Raw genomic sequence first — 22,914 nt, forward strand, 5'->3', positions numbered from 1 at the left:
AAGTATATTTATAGTGAACCGTGTTTACTCGTTTTTCATTTGATGAAATGGAAGTTTCTGTAACATATCACATCATCCTTTACACTTTTTTTTTTTTCCTTAAAAGACACAACATTTTGATTTTTTTAAAAAAATAGAGGGGGGTGGCTTGAGAATGAATTCAGACCCTTGATATTTTTTTCACATGCAACATGTTTTACCACTAAACTAAGGCATTAGGATGATATTCTCTTTGTGACTTTATTCAACCCGATTTGTGTCAAACCTTTTTTTCCAAGCATTTTTAACATGCTTGCTTTATAAAAACGTTTTTAAAGAAAACGTCTTCAAATAGGATTTAATTTTTTTTTTTTTTTTTTTTTTTAAGAAAAGAGGTTGTTCCAAATCTTTAGTTGTATCAACCACCATGAGGCATCATCCTTTTGTCCTCTTTTGTCGAGGCTCATTTTGAGCTTTCAAAAATTTAACATTAAAAATGCGCATCCGGGGAATCGAACCCCGGTCAGTACCGTGGGAGGGTACTATGATACCACTACACTAGATGCGCTTTGTTTCGTTTTCTATTTTGAATATATTTAAAGCGATGATAAGTATCAAGATGATCAGAATCAACCAGTTTTTTTTTTTTTTTTTTTTTTTTTTTTTTTTTTTTTTTTTTTTCACGAAACGGACATTATAATATGCAACTACAGGAAAAAAAACATTTTCTTAATTGGATTCAACTGTAGAAGATAATCCACTAGTTTTTCACTAAATTATATATAAAAAACATGTTTTTGTTCGGTTGGAATGAACTTTAACTATCATTATTTAAAGTTAAATGTTTAAACATAAACACCTAAAGAAATGATAATACATCGTTCATTGGTTAATTAAATTTATAATAGCTGACCAAGTTCTTAGGTTTATAGAAGATTCGGGGATCACACGTGTTTCAACTTTCAAACAAAGCCCGTTCTTGTTTGTGGTCATTAGAATTTATTGAACAAACCAATTTCAAACACTCTAAATCTTATCCTAATCCTAATCCTAATAAATAAGTAGAACTCTGCCACGTGTCAATCTATAAAACCCCCAAAATCGATTTTTCCCGTTCTTTTATTCATCTATATATTTACGTAAATACCATTAATTCCAAATGCAATAAATCTCAGAAAATCAGCAATGAAATGCTTTCAAAATATTCAACCAATCATTTTAAATGAATAAAAGTTATGGAAATAAATTGAAAAATTAGGTTAATCAATATTGAGATTCGAAAATTCCGATTAAATTTGAAAGTTTGTTTATTTTGATTGCAAATTAAATCCCTAAAAATCTGCATATATATTGTTATTCTTTGCAAACACAATCTTCTATATATTCTTTGCAAACGTAAATACCATTCATACGTTTTTTTTTTCTTATTACCATCCTGCTCCATAGAAATTCTGCTCCATAGAAACCTTTTCCCGGGGATGAATTAAGACAGCATAGGATTCTAATCATTGTTTTCATGTGATCTTCATTTGGTGCGTGCATAAAACGACTTACTGCACTCACAACATATACAATATCCGGCCGAGTATGGGATAAATAGATAAGTTTCCCAACTTATCTCCGGCCCAATCAACATCAGTATACCCTTCCACTTCAAGACTTCCAGATTTAGCAAAAAACAAACCTTTTCCCGGGGATGACTTAAGACAGCGTAGGATTCTAATAATTGTTTTCATGTGATCTTCATTTGGTGCATGCATAAAACGACTTACTGCACTCACAACGTATGCAATATCCGGCCGAGTATTGGATTAGTGTCTAAGTCCATAACTATTTTGGTATGTACTTTGACCCGATTATGAGCATGGTCCTTTTGGGTTGTCTTCATCATAGCAATATGTAGGATGAATTAAGGAGAGAAATGATTAATTATGATTTATTAATATATTATAAGAATAATATATTAAAGGAAAAATCATATTGTTTAATTAACATTAGTCAAGAATTAATTAATTATTAATTTTGTGACTAAAAGAGATTAATTAAACTTAGGGGACTGGAGTTGTAATTATAAGATAATTACAATTGGGCTATGGATCACCTAACAATATATATGTTGGATGAATTCTATGGGAAGCCCATAATGAATTCATCCAAGGGATATGTTAAAGGAGTCCATGGGCTGCTTAGAGCCTAAGCAGTCAGATTAGAGTTTCCTAGTTGCAAACCCTAACAACCTACATGTATATAATGGACCCCTATGCCTCAAAAACGTGGTGAAGTGTTCCCTTAGGTTTTCCAATTGTTTTTGGTGCCTCCTCTCTCCTCCCTCTTCATCTAAGTTGCTTAGTGGTGTTTGTGACTCCATTAGAGGTGCAGCACTTGAGGCACTAAGCTTTCTGAAGCTAAGGATTCATTGTTATTGCTATATAACAATCAAAGGTCAGATCTAAACCCTCTTTTATGTTAATATGATTAATTGTATGCTAGATCTAGGGTTTATAGCTTTGGATATTCAATTGCATGTTCATTAGACAAACTAGATCCAAAAGTTATTAGGGTTTGCATATACTGATGGGTTTTGGTCATAAGACATCCTATGTGCTCATACAAACCCTAAAGCTCGGATCTAGGTTTCTCTATTGTACATACTTTGAATCCAAGACTTGAACCCTAATTCTAGCATATGGAAATCAGAATTCACATGTAAATAGGTTTAAGAACATACCTTGATTGTTATATAGCAACAACAATCCAATTCCTCCTTGAATTGACCTTGGAAAGCAGAGAGTCACAAGTGTCACTCCTCTAATGGCTTACAAACACCATAAGCAAGTGGAGAAGGTATATAGAGAGAGGAGGGAGGTTAGAATTCGTATTTGGGACCTCTTGGGAAGGGATACCCGAATTCATAACCCTAGGGGTGTTTATATAGGTGTAGAGATAGGGTTTCAGTCATTATCCTTATCTAGTTGATTATCCATTAAGCAACCAATAAGATAATCCTTGAATCCTTATCATACTCGAATTCTAAGGCTTCCCAACCTTAAATTCGTTCACCATACTTATAAGATAATTCTTACCTTATTTTGTAACTATCACATAATTACAATTCAGCCCCTCTAGTTTAATTAATTACACTTGATCACAAAATTAATTCCCAATTAATTATTGACCAATATTAATTAAACAAATATGATTTCTCCTTTAATATATTATCCTTATAACATATTAATAAATCATATTATCCTCTCTTTCTATTTATTTCTCCAATCAAGTTGCTTTGGTGAAGGCAACCCAAAAGGACCATGCACCATCGGGTCAAGTACATACCAAAATAGTTATGGACTTAGACACTAATCCAACAGTCTCCCACTTGGATAAGTCTAATAACTATTCTGCGTATGACTTCGGATCCCGATCTGCAATCGTAGCTTTCCAAAGCCGCTGTCAACTCTGATCATATCAAATACGCGTGTCCTTAGATAAGGGATCATATATTCCTCCATTCTAGATATCATATGAGATATGATTTCAAATCATTCTCTTTGTACTATATCTCGATTCCCGATTTATGACGACTGACTAATTGAACAAATCAAATAGCCCTAGCCCGGCCGAGCATTTACGTTTGTCATCACTAAACCATCGAGGGGCCCAAAGATATCGCTTTTATCCTACTTTGGATAAAAGGAACGGATAAACTTTGATACAATGCTCGCTTGTACTCACGCACCGAATTACACACAACAATATGTTTTATAACACCAAGTTACTGGTGCGTTTACATATTATCAATGTGCAACCGATTCGCAAGATACAACTCACACATCTCGGTTTCAAGAATATAAGATGTTATCGTCTCACCAATCACTCGTGATACAATCCATGGAGTGATCCAAGTGAGCGTGGGTCTAATCCAATGCTCAAATCATATTCATAAGCACTCATGAACGTTGCAGCAAACATTTGCTTATGTCTAATACTTTTCTAGACATTCCACACACCAATTCACGACAGTCTTCATTCATATCTACTTCCAACATATGAACGACTGTGGCCCGTTTGAATAATTCGATTATTCTTAATAAACTCAATTATTCTGGAAGTCAAAACATGCAAATGTGAAACACAAGAATAATACTAATCCCATATGGCCTCAAACCTTTGAGTATAAATAAAACTCCTTTTATTTATCACCATATCGATTACTCATTATTTGTCGTTTCGGGTAATCAACTTCTCACTTGAATTCCAACACTTGTCTCATGCTCCTAGCATGCACACAATGTTTACCTATGGTTCTTACTTTGTGAAATAGATCACATTGAACACATTTCCAATCATTCTCATTTCACAACTCCAAATCCGTTTTTCATAAGTTAAAGAATATCAAATTCTTGCTACTTATAAAATATGCTAGATTCTAACATTTTATGCAATGATCCTTTCGTAATGTCACTGCACTAAAGTCACAAAGACTATTGCCAATGATATTACAAAGTCCTCTATCGGAGATTGTCACAAGACAATTCCATAGACGTGATGTCTCTCACTCAAAGTACTTTCTTTGAACATCCTTTTGCATAGAAGTTTCTAATCTAGTCATAGATTTCTCAATATTCAATTCCCAATATGGACACACTTCCATATGTTCCATATGACAACTCTTTCTTAATAGAATCTTATCTATTCGTAATGATGTCGATATGGTCCATCCAACATTTCCATATTTTCCAATACTATACTTCCAACTACTCACAAGCGACCAATCCTCGTCGAACTTTGGATTGTCCTTTGATAGTTGTTTAATTGTTTTAGTCAAAACCAATTCTTGTCCTTTTTCCCTCTAAATGCGCTATACATTTGGAAAATTTTAGAATGGTCAAACATTAAAGCATTTGCAATCGATCCTATACCCGAAGCGTATGGGACACGACGCATAATGTTTTATTTGCTATGTTCTCAAAATTCGAATTGTGAAGAGGGATGCCGTAATCATAATCGAAATTTTAAGAACACACTATGTACCTTTGACTAAATTTATTAACATTTCTCAACCTAATCCTTTAGATTTGAAATGAAGCATAATATTCTCTCCCTTAATTATAGCAAAACAACTCTTCAACTATTGCGACTTTGCAAAGTATGACTTTTGTTTTCTATAATTAATATTGCTAACCTTGCAATACTTTCCTTAATAATCATACAATCATAACTTTTATGCTCCCACTATCTTGATGATTATTATAAAACATAACACTTATGCTCCCACTAGCTTCGACATGTATTCATGAACATCTTAACTTTCAGAAACAATGCTTATTGAATTTCTTAAGTTCATGTTTCTAATACTTAGTGCTTTGATAATCTTTTATCAAGGATTCTTTATACACCTTTGCCTTCGATAGTTCATATGTGTGTCTAAACAATTAAGACTAATTGCCAAACCTCACAATTCAAATTATGGAAAGGGATGCCGTAACCATAGTTGAATTCGAGAATGCAATTTCACTATCTTCTTAAAATCTTTCTTAGTGAAAGCATTTCCTCACAATCATTTTCATGAAGGAGGAAATCTTATGACACTTAGATTTTAAACGGTGTAAATGTTCCTATCCATGTGAATTTGTCAAAACCAACGTTTACGACAAATTCAAACTCATATGGATCGAACTTTCTTAATCTTGATTTCTTGCCTCATGGTAGCACAGCTGCCCACCACGTCTTCCAAGTAGTTAAGCATCTCACCTTTTCTTATCAATGTACCTTTCATTGATTAAGGTGCCTTGCCTTTTATGCATTCAAGATGAGAACCCATAGAACTCATATGCATAATTAACTCAATTGGAACAGCACATAATCAAAATAATGTCAATACGATAGGTTGTCAACCTCAACTCGTGTGCTAGTGATGATCGATGAGGTTTATTTGATTTGTTCTTGAAACCTTTCAAGACCATTAAGACTCCCACTGACTCCTTGACATATAAGATTCTCTTGTCAAAAACCATTTCTTGACAAACAAATATTCAAGAGTTAGTGTAGCTTTTATCAAAACACTTCATAAATTGGTCCTAGTTGGTCTTTGTCTTATCTAAGACATCACAACTTACCACATTTAATGAATGTTTTAAACCTTCTTAATACTTTTCACTCATTGTCACAATCTTAACTTTAAGACTTGTTATTGGAACGAAGTATGATTGACTTATTGATTTAACCATTTCTTCAATTCTTGATTCCTCTTCTTAGACATACAATTGTACTAAGACTCACTTAGAGGATCAATTGAGATATGGTTCTTAATCATTAAGACCTATCATAAAGCATAAAAGGTACTCTCCCATCTTCTTAGAATGGAGAAACTTTTATCTTTCTGCCTACTTGATTCTTCTTATTCGTTCTGCTATTGATCTAAACCCTTTAATCAATTCAGAATTACACTTAATCTTGTAAGTATAATCATATTTACTAAGCCTTTAGTAAATCATGATGAATATCTTTGTTATTCTTATGGTGAACTTGATCAACACGCTACTTTGTGTACTTGATCTCCTAGTCCTTCACTTGACACTTTGTCAACGAATTGGTCTAATTTCCAAATATGAATTTCTCATTCATCATGCAACCAAGTTGCATGATTCCAAATTTCTGTCCGATTGAAACTTTGGGCGATGAGAAACTCTCCCTATTTGGTAAATTCTTGACATTTCCATAAATAACATTAACAAGAATCATATCCATTCGTTGTAGAAATATTCAAACATCGATTCTCATAATGATTTCATTGTAAACAATTAAATAAATAAGTCATACAAAATTTACTTTATTTATAAAAGCAGCGGAAAAATTTGTCCTTACAATGCAAAATCCATTGAAAACTATGTATTTCAAAAGAAAATTTTCTAACAACTCTATCATAACTATCTAAGATCAAAATCTAATCTTCAAGTCCATGCGATCAAGATCCATTCCTTGTGATTAGATTCATCTTGCTCTTTCACCAAGCTTCCTTTCTTTTCACCGATCCTGTAAAACATTCAAATGCAATCTTATTACATTATGTATTAAGAATTAATGAATAGGAACTTAATGGAGTTAGATAGTGGATTTTACCTGAAGCGCAGCCATACTCTTTGACTCTCCCAGCTTCTGGACTCTTCAGGCTTTTTGGGCAGACTTGTATCCAACGCCCTTTCTTTTGGCAGCAAACGCAGGTCGGTTCTCCTAGAACGTCCTCAGAAGTATGGTCGGTTGACTCTCCCAACAAATACGCTCCATTGCTTCGCCAAATCATTTCTGATTCAGTAGCAATGAGCATGTAAGTTAGGTCAATGAGGTTGTCATCATGATTCATCATATAATACTTTCTTTTGAACTCATTATATGATTCTGGAAGTGACTGCAAAACCCAATTCACAGCCAACTCATTCGGGAATGACACACCCAACATTTTCAACCTATCAATGTGTGATTTCATTCCTAGAACGTGGGCACACACGGGTTTACCATCTTCATGTTTCATTTCCAATAGGGCTTTAGTGATATTGAACCTTTCAATTCTTCGATCTTGTGGGTTGGGGAGAACAATAGGAGGAGGAGGAGGAAGTGAAGCATGATTTCTCGTTCCTCGATTAAATCGTGGAATACCATCTTCATGTGGAATGCTTGTTCCACGGAATTTGGGAAGACCATAGTTGTCGAACTTTGACATCTACAAAACGGGAGAAAAACAAATTCAAGTTAGTTGATTGATTGAGTCCTTAGTAAATCACCCAAATGAGATACTAAGGCTAGGACCCAACACAATATTCTACAACTCGGGAGAGGGATGCCGTAACCCTAATTGCAGAATATTTGAAGGTAAGTGAATGACGATTCACTAATTTCCACCACGAAAAACGAAAAAGAATTTAAGTTTTAAATCTATGAAAACTCCTAGATCCTTTGAGATTCATCGAACTTTCAATGGCATGTTTATATCTCGATATGCCCCTCTTGTTTGTGACTGGGATGCCGAGGATCACAAAGCGGGTGTGAATAACCATGCAAACTTACATGGTGCCCTCACATGTTACAGTCACCTATTCGATGTGCCGGTAAACCACACACGCTCCACCGAACTATGACAAACATTGAGTCACCCTTTGCTACCTTTGCTTAGACCCATTTAGTGTGCCGGTTAACCACACACGCTCCACTAACGTCTTCGCAAGGGCACAAAGTGTAATTTCATGGAATTGCATCAATTCACTTTTGCCTAAGTAACTAAGATTGGGAATTTTGTGAAAACATTTAGTTACTTTAGTAATTCATTATACTTATAATGGAAGGTTTCGTCCTATCCTACTCGTTCGGCTAACGACCCTCCACTAGTCAAGAGTGCGGTGGGTAAGAGTGGATACCCATTCAATCGCCATTTTATAGGCAATTTCCTTAAACACCCCTTATAGACCAGCTTCGTGAATGAGGCCTACTAACGGTAAGACTGACTTTTAGTTATACATATATATAATGTTAGACTTTTAATGTTATATATATAGTATAGGGTGTATTTTATAACTTTAAAATACTATGTGGTTAACAATTATACTATTAATTAAATGGTTAACCTAAACTTTTATGGATTTATTAAATCTCTTTTAATTATACACCTTAATTAATTGATAAAACCATAAGGGTGTATTTGAACTTTTTCAAAACTAGGGTTTTAGAATTTAACATTCCTAATTAACTTTTAATCAACTTTTAAATTCCAAAACTTGAGGGCAAATTTTGAAACATTTCAAATATTAGGGTTTAGAATTTAAATATGCATCAAAATTAAACTATTTAATCAAAATTTAAATTCCAAAACTTGAGGGCAAGTTTTGAAACCTTTTTCAAAACATTAGGGTTTCAACTATTTAAATTTCAAAACAACAAAACTTTTGGGGTTCAAATTTAAACTATAAAACCTAAAGGGCCAAATATGAAACTTTTCACAACAACAAGGATCAAATAACAAATAATTCAAATTAACATTTAATCACATAATTATCCATATTTGATGATTTCTTGCAAAATAATTTATCAATTTACTTAAAATAATTAATCAATTATCTTATAAGGAAACAATTATCCTATTAATTGATAAATATCTTCAATTAGATTATAGTCAAATATATCATATAATCGGATTAATATTAATCTAACATGATAAGGTAATTATCCCAATGCAAAAACAGCAAGAAATCCCGAGATAAGCATTATCTGACGAGTTGACTCGTCGAGTCAGACATGGACTCGTCGAGTCTGCATGGACTCGGCGAGTTCAACCATGGACTCGGCGAGTCCAGCCTCCAAAACATCAAAAATCGAATTTTTCAGTTATGTCAAGCATCAATACAATTGAAACCAATCAAGGCTCTGATACCACTGATGGGTTTTGGTCATAAGACATCCTATGTGCTCATACAAACCCTAAAGCTCGGATCTAGGTTTCTCTATTGTACATACTTTGAATCCAAGACTTGAACCCTAATTCTAGCATATGGAAATCAGAATTCACATGTAAATAGGTTTAAGAACATACCTTGATTGTTATATAGCAACAACAATCCAATTCCTCCTTGAATTGACCTTGGAAAGCAGAGAGTCACAAGTGTCACTCCTCTAATGGCTTACAAACACCATAAGCAAGTGGAGAAGGTATATAGAGAGAGGAGGGAGGTTAGAATTCGTATTTGGGACCTCTTGGGAAGGGATACCCGAATTCATAACCCTAGGGGTGTTTATATAGGTGTAGAGATAGGGTTTCAGTCATTATCCTTATCTAGTTGATTATCCATTAAGCAACCAATAAGATAATCCTTGAATCCTTATCATACTCGAATTCTAAGGCTTTCCAACCTTAAATTCGTTCACCATACTTATAAGATAATTCTTACCTTATTTTGTAACTATCACATAATTACAATTCAGCCCCTCTAGTTTAATTAATTACACTTGATCACAAAATTAATTCCCAATTAATTATTGACCAATATTAATTAAACAAATATGATTTCTCCTTTAATATATTATCCTTATAACATATTAATAAATCATATTATCCTCTCTTTCTATTTATTTCTCCAATCAAGTTGCTTTGGTGAAGGCAACCCAAAAGGACCATGCACCATCGGGTCAAGTACATACCAAAATAGTTATGGACTTAGACACTAATCCAACATATACACCATAGGATTGATGTATTGCTTGAAACCCATCAGTGGTATCAGAGCCTAGGGTTGTTTGTTAGTGAATTTGATGCTTACTTGATCGAAAATTGGCTGAAAAACGAAATTTTTTGAACTTTGAGGCTGGGCTCGCCAAGTCCATGACTGAACTCGTCGAGTCCACTGGGTACTCGACGAGTCAGTGAGTCTGACAACTATATTTTGCGATTTTCTTGCTTTTTTTGCTGTAGGATAATTACCAGAACGTTTTTTATTGATAAAAATCGGATTTTTATGATAGTGAGTGATTATCCTTGCCAAAATAAAAGATATCTTCATATTAATTGAATAATTACTTCCATATATGATTAAATTTAATTATTTGAATTATCTGGTGAATTATCTTGCAAGAAATTGGACTAGATCAAAATTAGATAACCACCAATTAGTTGTTAATTGCCTTATTTGAATTTTTTGATCTAGAATGTTCTTGATAAAGTTTGAAAAGTTTCAAATTACTCCCTTTAGGTTTTATAGTTTAAATTTGAACTTAAAAGTTTTGTTTTTGAAATTTAAATAAGTTAAACCCTAATGTTTTGAAAAGTTTCAAAACTTGCTCTCATGTTTTGAATTTTAAAATTAATTAAAAGTCTTAATTTGAAATTTTAAATTCTAAAACCCTAGTAATTTGAAAAGTTCAAATCACACCCTTATGGTTTAATTAATTAATTAAAGTGTATAATTAAAAGAGATTTAATAAACCCATAAAGTTTTGGTTTACATTTAATTAAATTAAAAGTATAATTTACTAAATTAAACCACCTAGTATTTTAAAAGTGTAAAATACACCCTATATTATATATAACATTAAAAGTCTAATATTATATATATATATATATATATATATATATATATATATATATATATATATATATGTATATATGAGTAAATAGTTAGTCTTACTGTTAGCAGGCCTCATTCACGAAGCTGGTCTATAAGGGGTGTTTAAGGAAATTGCCTATAGAATGGCGATTGAATGGGTATCCACTCTTATCCACCGCACTCTTGACTAATGGAAGGTCGTTAGCCGAACGGGTAAGATAGGACAGAACCCTTCCATTATAAGTATAATGAAGTACAAAGTAACTAAATGCTTTTACAAATTCCCAAATTATAGTTACTTTAGGCAAAATGTGAAATTGTATGCTAATCCATGGAATTACACTTCGTACCCTTGTCAAACGTTAGTGGAGCGTGTGTGGTTAACCAGCACACTAATTTGGGGATGACATTGGTAGCGAAGGGTGACTCGATGTTTGTCATAGATCAATGGAGCGTGTGTGGCTAGCTGGCACATTGATTAGGTGTTAGTAGCATTGGGTGCACCACGTAGATTCGTATGGTTATTAACACCTTATTTGTGATCCTCGGCATCCCAGTCACAAATAGAAGGGCATAGTCGAGATTAAACATGCCATTGAAAAGTTCAATGAATCTCAAAATATCTAGGAGTTTCAATTCATTTAAAACTTAAATTTCCTTTTGGTTTTTCATGGTGGAAATTGGTAAATCATCATTTACCTACCTTCAAATATTCTACAACTAGATTACGGCATCCCTCTTCTATGTTGTAGAGTATTGTGTTGGATCCTAGCCTTAATAATTCACTTGGGTGTTTTATTAAGGACTCAATCAAATTAACTTGATTTTTCTTCCATTTTGTAGATGTCAAAATCTTACAATTGTCTTCCCAAACCCTCTGGAACAAGCTTTCCAAATGAAGATGACGTTCCAAGATACGATCAAGGAAATGAGAGTCATGCTTCACTTCCTCCACCTCCTCCAATTGTTCTCCTTGACCCATAAGTTCAAAGGCTTGAAAAGTTCAAGCTCACTCAATCCCTTTTGGCAAGTAAACACGAAGATGGGAAACCTGTGTGTGCACACGTCTTAGAGATGAGGTCACACATTGACAGGTTAAGGATGTTGGGTGTCGAGATTTCAAGTGAGTTGGCTGTTGACTGGGTTCTTCAGTCACTTCCTGAATCATATAGTAAGTTCGTAAGAGAGTACTATATGATAGTTCACGACGTGACCCTCATTGATTTGACCTATTTGCTTATTGTTGCTGAATCATTGATGATTTGGTGCAGTGGTCAAGCAAACTTGATTGGTCGATCAAACTCCCATACTTCATTAGACACTGGCAACATTGAAAGTCCAGAAAGGACTGAGCATGAGATTGTCCCATGTAATGTGCCAAAGGAATCCATTTGCTTTTATTGCCAAGAGAAAGGGCATTGGAGACGAAGCTGCCCTATTTACCTGAGAGATCTAAGAGATGGGAGAGTCAAGATGTATGACTCTACTTTAGGTAAAAATCCATTAAATAACTTTTTTAAGTTCCTATTCTAGATTCTTAATACATGATGTGATAAGATTACATTTTGATGTGTTGTAGGATCGAAGAAAATAGAGAAATCTTAAAGGAATAAGTGAGCTGAATCTAATCGTGAAGAAATAGATTTCGATCGCATTACTTGAAGATTGGATTCTTGAGCTACTACTTGGAGTTAGAATAGATTGCTAAGAAATAAGTAATAACATAGTTTTTCAATTGAATTGCATTGTAAGGACAAAATTTTCCGCAATAAAATAAATTTTGATTTTATCTTATTTATTTATCCTTGCAATGGCATGTATGAAAAATTGATGTTTGAAGGTTTCTATTATTAGCAATAATGGATTTTATTCTTAATTATGTTATTTGTGGAAATGTCGAGAATTTGCCAAATAGGAAAAGTTTCTCATCGCCCAAGTTTCAATTGGACAGAAACTTGGAATCATACAACTTGGTTGTGTGATGAATGAGAAATTTTATAATTGGAAATTCAAGACTAATTCATTGACAAAGAGTAAAGTGAAGGACTAGGAGATCGAGTTCGCAATGTTGTGCATCAATCAAGTCCACCACAGTGATCAAGATATTCGTCATGATTTACTAAAGTTTAGTAAATATGATTATACTTATAAGATTGAGTATGATTCTGAGTTGATTGAAAGAGTTTCAATCAATAGCAAAATGAATAAGAAGAGTCTAGTAGGCAGAAAGATAAAAGTTCCTCTATCCTAAAAAGAAGTGAGAGTAACTTTTATTGTGTTTTATGATAGGTCTTAATGATTAAGAACCATGTATCAGTTGATTCTCTAAGTGAGTCTTAGTACATTTGTATGTCTAAGAAGAGGAATCGAGAATTATGGAAATGGTTAAATCAAGAAGTCAATCATACTTCGTTCCAATATCGAATCTTAGAGTCATACTCCAAGATTATGAATTGAGTGACAAGTCTTTAGTAGGTTTATAACACTCAACAAATGTGGAATTTGGAAAATTTTTCTTATTCTTGCACATTTGAAATTGGTAAGTTGTGTTGTCTTGGATAAGACAAAAACCAACTAGAACCAATTATGTGAAGTGTTTTGTCTTGATAAGAACTATACTAACTCTTGAATATTTGTTTTGTCTAGGAAAGTTTCCTGACAAGAGAATCATATATGTCAAGAGGTCAGTGGGAGTTTAATGATATTGAAAAAAGGTTTCAAGAACAAATCAAGAATAAACCTTATCAATCATCACTAGCACACGACTTGAGGTTTACAACCTATCGTGTTGACATTATTTTGTTTTTGTGTCATTCCAATTGAGTTAATTATGTATGTGAGTTCTATGAAATCTCATTTGAATGCATAAAGACAAAGCACCTTGATCGATGGAAAGTACATTGATATGTAAGGATAAGTTGCTAAACTACTTGGAAGACATGGTGGGCACTCGTGTGACCATAAGGCAAGAAATCAAAATCAAGAAAGTTCAGTCCATATGAGTTTGGATTTGTCGCAAACTTGGTTTTGGCAAATTCACATGGATAGGAACTCATACACCATAAAATCTAAGTGTCATAAGATTACCTCCTTCATGAAAATGACTATGAGGAAATGCTTTCACTAAGATAGATTTTAAGAAGATAACAATTGTGAAAATTGTATTCTCAAATTCGATTATGGTTACGACATCCCTTTCCATAGTTCGAATTGTGAGATTTGGCAATTAGTCTAACATTTGGGACTTATTGATATAACAACTGAATTGTTTAGACATACATATGAGCTATCTAAGGCAAAGGTGTATAAGTTTAAGAAGCTTAGATAAAGGCTTATCGAAGCATCTGGTATTAGAAATATGAACTTCAAAAATTCAATAGGCATTGTTTTCTGGAAATTCAACTGTTTTCTGAATACATGTCAAAGCTAGTGGGAGCATAAGTGTTATGCTTATATGATAATAATCATCATGATAGTGGGAGCATAAGTGTTATGCTTGTATGATTATTATGGCAAGTATTGCAAGTTAGCAATATTAGTTATAGAAAAACAAAGATTCAATTTGCAAAGTTGCATGGGTTGAAAAGTTGTTTTGCTATAATTAAGGGAGAGAATAGTATACTTCGTTTCAAAATCTAAAGCTTAGATTGAGAAATTTTAATAAATTTAGTCAAAGGATACATAGTGTGTTCTTAAATTTCGATTATGATTACAGCATCACTCTTCATAGTTCGAATTGTGAGAACGTGACACATAAAATATTATGGTAAAAGATTGATAAAGTATCATATCTTTATATAAGACATTAGGCATCGTGTCCCATACGCATCGGGTATAGGATTGATTGCAAATGCTATAATATTTGACCATTCTTAAATTTTCCAAATGTCTAGCGCATTAAGAGTGAAAAAGGACTAGAATTGGTTTTGACTAAAATAATTAAACAACTATCAAAGGACGATCCAAAGTTCGCTGAGGATTGGTCACTTGTGAATAATTTGAAGCATGGTATTGGATGGACCATATCGAAATTATTATGAATAGATAAGATTCTATTAAGAATGAGTTGTCATATGACAAATATGGAAATGTTTCCATATTAGGAGTTGGATATTGAGAGTCTATGTCTAGATTAGAAAATTTTATGCAAGAAGGATGTTCAAAGGAATGTACTTTGAATGTGAGACTTCACGTCTATGGAATTGTCTTGTAATGATTTCCGATAGAGTACTTTGTAATTTCATTGGCCAAGTCTTGGTGACTTTTGTGCTATGACTTTGCGAAAGGATCGTTGCATAAAATGTTAGAATCTAGCATATTCTAGTAGTGGCAAGAACCTTGAGTTCTAACACTAATGATAAGGATTGGGAATTGTGAAATGAGCATCATTGGAAAAGGTTTTCAATTGATCTATTTCACAAAGTAAGGACCATAGGAAACATAGTGTGCATGCTTTGTGCATGGGACAACTATTGTTGTAATTTGAGTAATAAGTTGATTTTCTGAAACAGTAAACAATGAATAATGAGCAATCAATATGGTGTTTAAACAAAAGTGTTTTATTTACTCCCACAAGTTTGGGGCCATATAGGATTAAGTATTATTGTTTTGTTTCAGTTTGCATGTTTTGACTTCCAGAATAACTGGTTTATTCGAACCTCCATAGTCGATCATACTCTGGAAGTAGGTATGAAGCAAGACTGTCATGAAAAGTTTGTAGATTGTCTAAAAAGTTTAGACATAGCACAAGTTTGCTGCAGAGTTCATGACTGCTTTAATAAGATTAGAGTATTGGAAGAAAGCCACGCTCACTTGGATCACTTCATGGATTTATCACGAGTGATTAGTGAGACGATAATATTGTATATTTTTGAAACCGAAACATGTGAGTTGTTATTTGTTGGTCGGTTGCACATTGATAATAAGAAAACGCACCAGTAACTTGGTGTTATAAAACTTATTGTTGTGTGTGATTCGATCAGTAAATGCAAGCGAACATTTGAGTTGAGGTTTATCCATTCCTTTTGCCCAAAGTGGGATAAAAGCGATATATGTGGGCCCTCGATGATTTAGTGATGAAACCTAAGCGCTTGGCCAAGCCGAGACTAAGTTGATGTGTTCAATTGTAGTCTGTTGTCAGTCGTCATAAATCGGAAGTCGGGAAACAGTATAGAGAGAATGATTAAAATTCATGTCTTATGTCTATATGATATCTTGAGAATGGAGGAATATATAATCCCTTATCTAAAGGACACACGTATCTGATAAGATCAGAGTTGACAAACGGCTTTTGAAAGCTACGATTGCTGATCAGGTTCTGAAGTTATGCAAAATAGTTATTAGACTTATCTAAGTGGGAGACTGTTGGATTAGTGTCTAAGTCCATAACTATTTTGGTATGTACTTGACCCGATTATAAGCATGGTCCTTTTGGGTTGCCTTCACCATAGCAATATGTAGGAAGAATTAAGGAGAGAAATGATTAATTATGATATATTAATATATTATAAGAATAATATATTAAAGGAGAAATCATATTGTTTAATTAATATTAGTCAAGAATTAATTAATATTTAATTTTGTGACTAAAAGAGATTAATTAAACTTAGGGGACTGGAGTTGTAATTATAAGATAATTACAATTGGGCTATGGATCACCTAATAATATATAGGTTAGACGAATTCTATGGGAAGCCCATAAGGAATTCGTCCAAGGGATATGTTAAAGGAGTCCATGGGCTGCTTAGGGCCTAAGCAGTCAAATTAGGGTTTCCTAGTTGCAAACCCTAATAGCCTACATGTATTTAATGGACCCCTATGCCCCAAAAACGTGGTGAAGTGTTCCCTTAGGGTTTCTAGCCATTTTTGGTGCCTCCTCTCTCCTCCCTCTTCATCCAAGTTGCTTAGTAGTGTTTGTGACTCCATTAGAGGTGCAACACTTGAGACACTAAGCTTTCTGAAGCTAAGGATTGATTGTTATTGCTATATAACAATCAAAGGTCAGATCTAAACCCTATTTTATGTTAATATGATTAATTGTATGGTAGATCTAGGGTTTATAGCTTTGGATATTTAATTGCATGTTCATTAGACAAACTAGATCCAAAAGCTATTAGGGTTTGCATGTACACCATAGGATTGATGTATTGCTTGAAACCCATCACATATTTGTTGATCGGGTTGAAATAAACCCTAGGGTTGGGCCCATTATGATATGATCGTGTTGAAATAAACCTCAGGGTTGGGCCCATTATTGTATGATCGGGTTGAAATAAACCCCAAGGTTAGGACCATATTTGTTTGATCGGGTTGAAATAAACCCCAGGGTTGGGCCCATATATGTATATCAGGTTGGAATATACTCAGGGATAGGCCCAGTTGTATGTTTGATATGTCGTACTTTGGGGAACTCACTAAGTCTTGTGCTTACAGTTTATGTTTATGGTTTTAGGTACTTTCAGTGCGAAAGGGAAGGGCCCGACGTAATGACACAACATCCTCCCTTCCAGTGGTGGACCTTAGTGGGGCATTTGGGGTCCTGGGCTACTACTCAATTTCCGGAACGCAGTGTAAATTTTTTTTTTTGATTTTTTCTATTAGGTGCACTCGCTTGAAGGACATGAGACACCACTACTAAAACAGTCTGCGTCCGTCACTGCTCCCCTCATGATTTCCGCACTTTTTGGATATTTTTACTCTAATGTTTTGGATATTATTCATTGTGATTAACTTGGAACTATTTGATGATTGAAATTGTTGATTTTAAAATGAAAAATTTTATCATAGTTTTTGGGGATGTTACAAGTAATGACGTGTTTACTGTTCTTAAGCAATTATGCGGCTCTTGAAATTTGTGTATCTATAAACGAATAAAATACATCATTTTTATAATGATGTGAATAGTTTTTTTTGGAAACAGCAAATTTATTATAAACATGACCCCCAAAGCAAGAAGTTGTAGGATGCCAAGAACAAGAAACAAGATGAGAAACAAAAACAAGAGATTACATAAAAGAAAATGGGGAAATAGTCCATTCCATCCAATTGCAAATACCACCTTTACCTCTACACTTAATCTATAGATGCACTAAGGACTTGATATTTTCAACCACCTTCGAAGGAGTGCAATGTCTCGCCTGGAATATCCTCTCGTTCCTTGTTTTCCATAAGGTCCATATTGGTCCATAGCATATGACTATTAATCTCTTCCTTTTTTTAGGACACCTGCCCCACGAATTTGCAAACTTAAGAAGATCACCAACACTTTGTACCTCTATATTATTTACCCCACACCACTCAAAAATTTTATTTCGGATTAGGTTCGCGAATGGACATCCAGTTAAAATATGATTAGCACACTCCGGGTCATTAATGCAAGAGCCAAATAAAGATGAGTATAGCAGAATGCCCCTATGAGAAAGAGCAATGATAGATAGGATACGCCCTTGAACCGCTCTCTAAATAAAGCTACTTACTTTGATGGGGATTAATTTACTCCAACAGATTAGGGTCTAAGATGAAGAAGACGTAGGACTATGCTCAATTTTATTCTGGAGTAACTCGACCTTGTACTTACCATCCGAAGCCAACTGGCAAGATAAGTGATCTAAACTTGGTTGAAGTCAAGATGGCTCAATTGCCCTAATTAGTCTATCCATATCAGTAGATAAACCTGCATCGACTACACAGGACTTCCAATTCCAGTTGTTTCGACCATCTTGTATTCAAAAAGCCACCAAGCAACTTTTGTGTTCCTCCGGTTCATATAAAGATGAGTGTATTACCTTCATCTTTTGTGCTCCAGTCCATACATCATTTCAGAATTGAGTATTATCTCCAGATTTAACAGATTGCTTGAATATGCCATTGAAACGTAGGCCCATGGATTCGATAACTCTTTTGGTGCTTGAAATGTTGTTCCACACACCATGAATCTTCTTTTTTGCGAGGTAGTCAAGTGATTTATTATTAAGGTTGTGAATACCTGTCGTATTGTAGGTTCAGATTTCAGTCTCCAACACCATTTTATAATGAGAGCAATGTTTAATGTTCTATCGACCCAACATCCAGTCCACCGTTTTCTTTGGAGACAACTACCTTCTCCCATGCTTCCCAATGAATCTTATTTTTTGTTTCGTTCCCTTCCTATAGGAACTTTCTTTGGATCTTCTCAAGATTTTCAATCACACCAATGTGCGCTTAGCTCGGCGACCCAAAGCGCTCGTCTATTCGCTCCTTTTGATGATGTGAATAGTTAATTTGTGAATTGAATAACGTGTAAGTAGTTATGATTCATTGGTTTAAACCCAAAGGAGCTTTGATGTAAAACATATTGAGAACTTAGCGTTCTCAATAAATGGGACATGGATAAAAGGGTGAAAAGATGCCCAACTCCAAACGTACATAATTTTTCATCCGTCAAAGTTTCAATTGTTACCTTATATATCCCTGAAAAGAAAAATCTAAAAATAAGGTATATCCATGTCCATGTAAATTCATGTTTCTCATTCTCTACCAAACTAACCATCGACATAGAGTACACGTCCGACATGGAATCCACATGGAATCCATGTAGTGCTAAAGTGTTTGAATATTATTATTAGTATTTATGAATTATGAATTGTCATCCATCTTGCATTTTAATCTACATCGTTATCTTGGCATTTTCACTTAATCCCTCTCTCTTGTTCATCTTCCCCATGCTTCGAAATCAAGCATCTTGACCTTTTTTTTTTTTTTATTTAGAGGTTTTGATCTTTTTGGGTTGCAAAAAGTTGTTAAAATTCTTGATCTTAAATTTTTTTTTTGGTGTGATTTCTTGACTGTGGATGGTGAAGGTAATGTGGAATGTAAATAAATAAATTATAATTACCATGCTGGCATAGAAACTGGAATAATGAGATATCATAGGCAATATTGGTTGATATAAAACATTTTCAGTTAGTTTAAAGATCGTAAATAGTTACAAACAGTTACCAGTGACCAAATTATAATACTTATAATAGTTTCTAACCCATTAATCCCTTATTAACATTAACCCAAAAATAAATTGAGATATCAGCGTCATATATAATCATCAAACCAAAAATAGAGCATTAAAAAGCTCAATTTGTGATGCCTTGTACTTCTGCCCCAATTTGAGAGACCAAGTGCCAAGTAGAATTCGAATACTCCAAAAACTACACCCAATAAAATGAATTTATTACTTACATACATATAACTTGTATCTAGTTTTAATTATCAATAAATAAAACACTTTCACCTCTTTAGTAATCTCTTGTGATTTACTGAGTAATATTTGCTTCAGATGTTTGGTCATTTTCTTGCTAGCCTGAGAAAGAACATTCAAACAAAGATATAATCTTTATATTTTCATGCAAATTTTATATAAAACTACAAGTGCCATGTCATGATGTATAGATAATATGAGTGAAATGCCTTTGCATAGACTTCAAGGGTGGCAGTTTTTTCAAGAAAAGATTGCATTGCTTCTCTTTCTGCATTCTTAGCCTCAATTTGAACTGCTTTCTTCTCCTCAAGTGCTTTCTATAAACAAAAAGATTAGAAAAAAAAATGAATCAAGTCATTGTAAGCTTCAGTTGATTGTTATATTAACTTCCACCTGTAGTTTAGCTGGAGATTGAATAATTTTGGAACGCAGACTTGCATTTTCTTGAGCACTTTGAACCAAAGCAAATTCAGCACTTGATATCTGAAAAACAAAATAAAGAATTGTAAGGATATATGAGTGAAGTGATATAACCAAACCAAATGTTTACCTTTTCATCCATTTCTTTTGCTGCATCTTTCTTTTTTCTGAATGTAGCCTTTAGGGACATTTGGTGATTATTAAGAGCTGAAATGGTTTGGCGAAGCTCTTTAATTTTGATCTCCACTTCATGAATGAGAGGCGTCTCACTTTCCCTTGATTCATTAAGCTCTGAAATCTCTGTGTTCAACTATGATGAAGATAGATAGAGCTATTTCAATTTGATTGAATGAATAACTAAACCAATTATATTTCTTAAACTTACCTGTAATACTCTAGCCTCCACCTCCTGTTGTTGCTCACCAAGATTTGTCAAATCTTCCAACACTGGATTTAATTCATCCATTCTTGAGCCTCTAGGGTGTTTAAAACAACATAACAGGTTATGTGGATGGCAAAATGGTGATACATTTTCATGATTAGAAGTGGATGCATTTTAGAATTTGGTAAAATTGTGAGTCTTATTTGTAAGTATAATAATCACAAGATGTAAATGTCAAGCATACGGCTAACTAATTTGAACAATCTGATCAGAACACCAGTAACATGTCTAGGGTTGGGGTCTTACAGCATGAGAACAAATAAAGAATTCCAAAATGACGTATGAAAATTGAAAAAAAAAAAAAAATTACCTGTGAATGAGAAAATTGAGGATAGTACCAAGAAAGAACTCAGTGCGATCAGCTTCAGGCTTAATGAGATCTTTTAGAGTGAATTTCCAAGGGCAGTCGAGAGCAGAAATGAGTTCCCTTATCTTGTTGAACAAATTCATCATTCTTACAGAGTCAACATGCAAATCCGGGTTCTCAAGTTGTTGTAAGTCTGCAAATTCGACTAGTCGTTGATCTTCCCTACAAGTTCAGCAGATACTTGAGAATTTTGATAGAACAGTAGTTTGAAAGGTAATAAAACATTAGGGTTTAGAAAAGTGTACTGGAGACGGCCGATGCAAACGAGTATTTGAGTGTAGAGATTGTTGATGAAGTCGGGTCTAGCTCTAGGGTTGATGTGTGTGTAACTGTGTATAAGAGAGAGAGAGAGAGAGAGAGAGAGAGAGAGAGAGAGAGAGAGAGAGAGAGAGAGAGAGAGTGGAAGAGGTTTATATGTGAGTTTTCCCGCCAAAGTGTGGAAGAGGTTAATAGAAGAGTGATTGTTCACAAAATATAAAATATAAAAATAGGGATAACAATATATTTTTTTATTTTTATATATTTGGTAACTGAGTTTTTTTATTTATATTTATCATTTCAACTTCTTTAACTATACATGTTTACTCTTTATGACCGGCTAATTCAGTTAATCCGAAAAAAATGACTTAAAATGTAATATTTTTTTCATTTTGTACATATTTAGTCCTTAACAATTATTTTACAAAATAAATATTTGTTGTTTTTGTACACATTCAATACTTATGACTAGTTTTTTTTTTTTTTTAGATTTTTCACAACATATTATGTGGGACAATCATTAATAAGGTATTTGGGGTTGTTCATTTTATGGTCACAGTGACATCGACTATTTAGTTGCTTAGTTTTTATGGTTTGACTTAGTTCTTGCGTTCTAAACATTATAACTATTTCATATAATCACGGATTTTAACGATCTTTATATCCACACGTTGATATTTGAGTTTACTACAATTTTCGTTTAGATTACTCCCGTTAAAAAACAATATGTTTTTAATTATGATTTTTATAAAAAAAAATGTTCATACATACATTCGTAAATAACACATGGATATAAATATCGTAAGTAAAAGTGTATTACTTTTTAACGGAAGTAACCTAAATGAAAATTGTAGTATACTGAAATACGAATGTGTGGATAATAAGATCGTTAAAATTTGTGATCGCTTGAAGAAGTTTTGACATTCATAACACAAGACCTAAGCCAAACCACAATAACTAAGCAACCAAGTAGCCGACACAACGGTGGTTGTAAGCATGAACATCCTCGAACACCTTACTAATAGTTATCTCCCATAGGATGTTGTAAGAAAAACGTAAAAAACCGATCATAAGTACTGAATGTGTACAAAACAACAAAAATTTATTTTGCAACAAAAAAAAATATTAAACACTA

General features: G+C 33.7%; 1 protein-coding gene and 1 non-coding gene across 2 annotated transcripts; both read right to left on the reverse strand.

Moving 5' to 3' along the window:
* Window positions 1-476: 476 nt before the first annotated feature.
* TRNAG-CCC (transfer RNA glycine (anticodon CCC)) lies at window positions 477-547 on the reverse strand. Its single transcript has one exon. It is a non-coding gene; the product is annotated as a tRNA-Gly (tRNA).
* Window positions 548-19,978: 19,431 nt separating this feature from the next.
* On the reverse strand, window positions 19,979-21,869 carry LOC111887120 (kinetochore protein NUF2 homolog). The gene is made up of 8 exons (XM_042897541.2): window positions 21,767-21,869; window positions 21,465-21,683; window positions 21,098-21,188; window positions 20,843-21,022; window positions 20,686-20,775; window positions 20,502-20,609; window positions 20,326-20,394; window positions 19,979-20,242 (listed from the first exon to the last, which is right to left on the reverse strand). The coding sequence occupies exons 2-8, from the start codon at window positions 21,605-21,607 to the stop codon at window positions 20,168-20,170; spliced, it is 756 nt and encodes a 251-aa protein (XP_042753475.1). The 5' UTR covers window positions 21,608-21,683; window positions 21,767-21,869; the 3' UTR covers window positions 19,979-20,167.
* Between the last annotated feature and the right edge of the window lie 1,045 nt (window positions 21,870-22,914).

Source organism: Lactuca sativa, chromosome 8, assembly GCF_002870075.4.
Source record: "Lactuca sativa cultivar Salinas chromosome 8, Lsat_Salinas_v11, whole genome shotgun sequence".
Classification (NCBI taxonomy): Eukaryota; Viridiplantae; Streptophyta; class Magnoliopsida; order Asterales; family Asteraceae; genus Lactuca; species Lactuca sativa.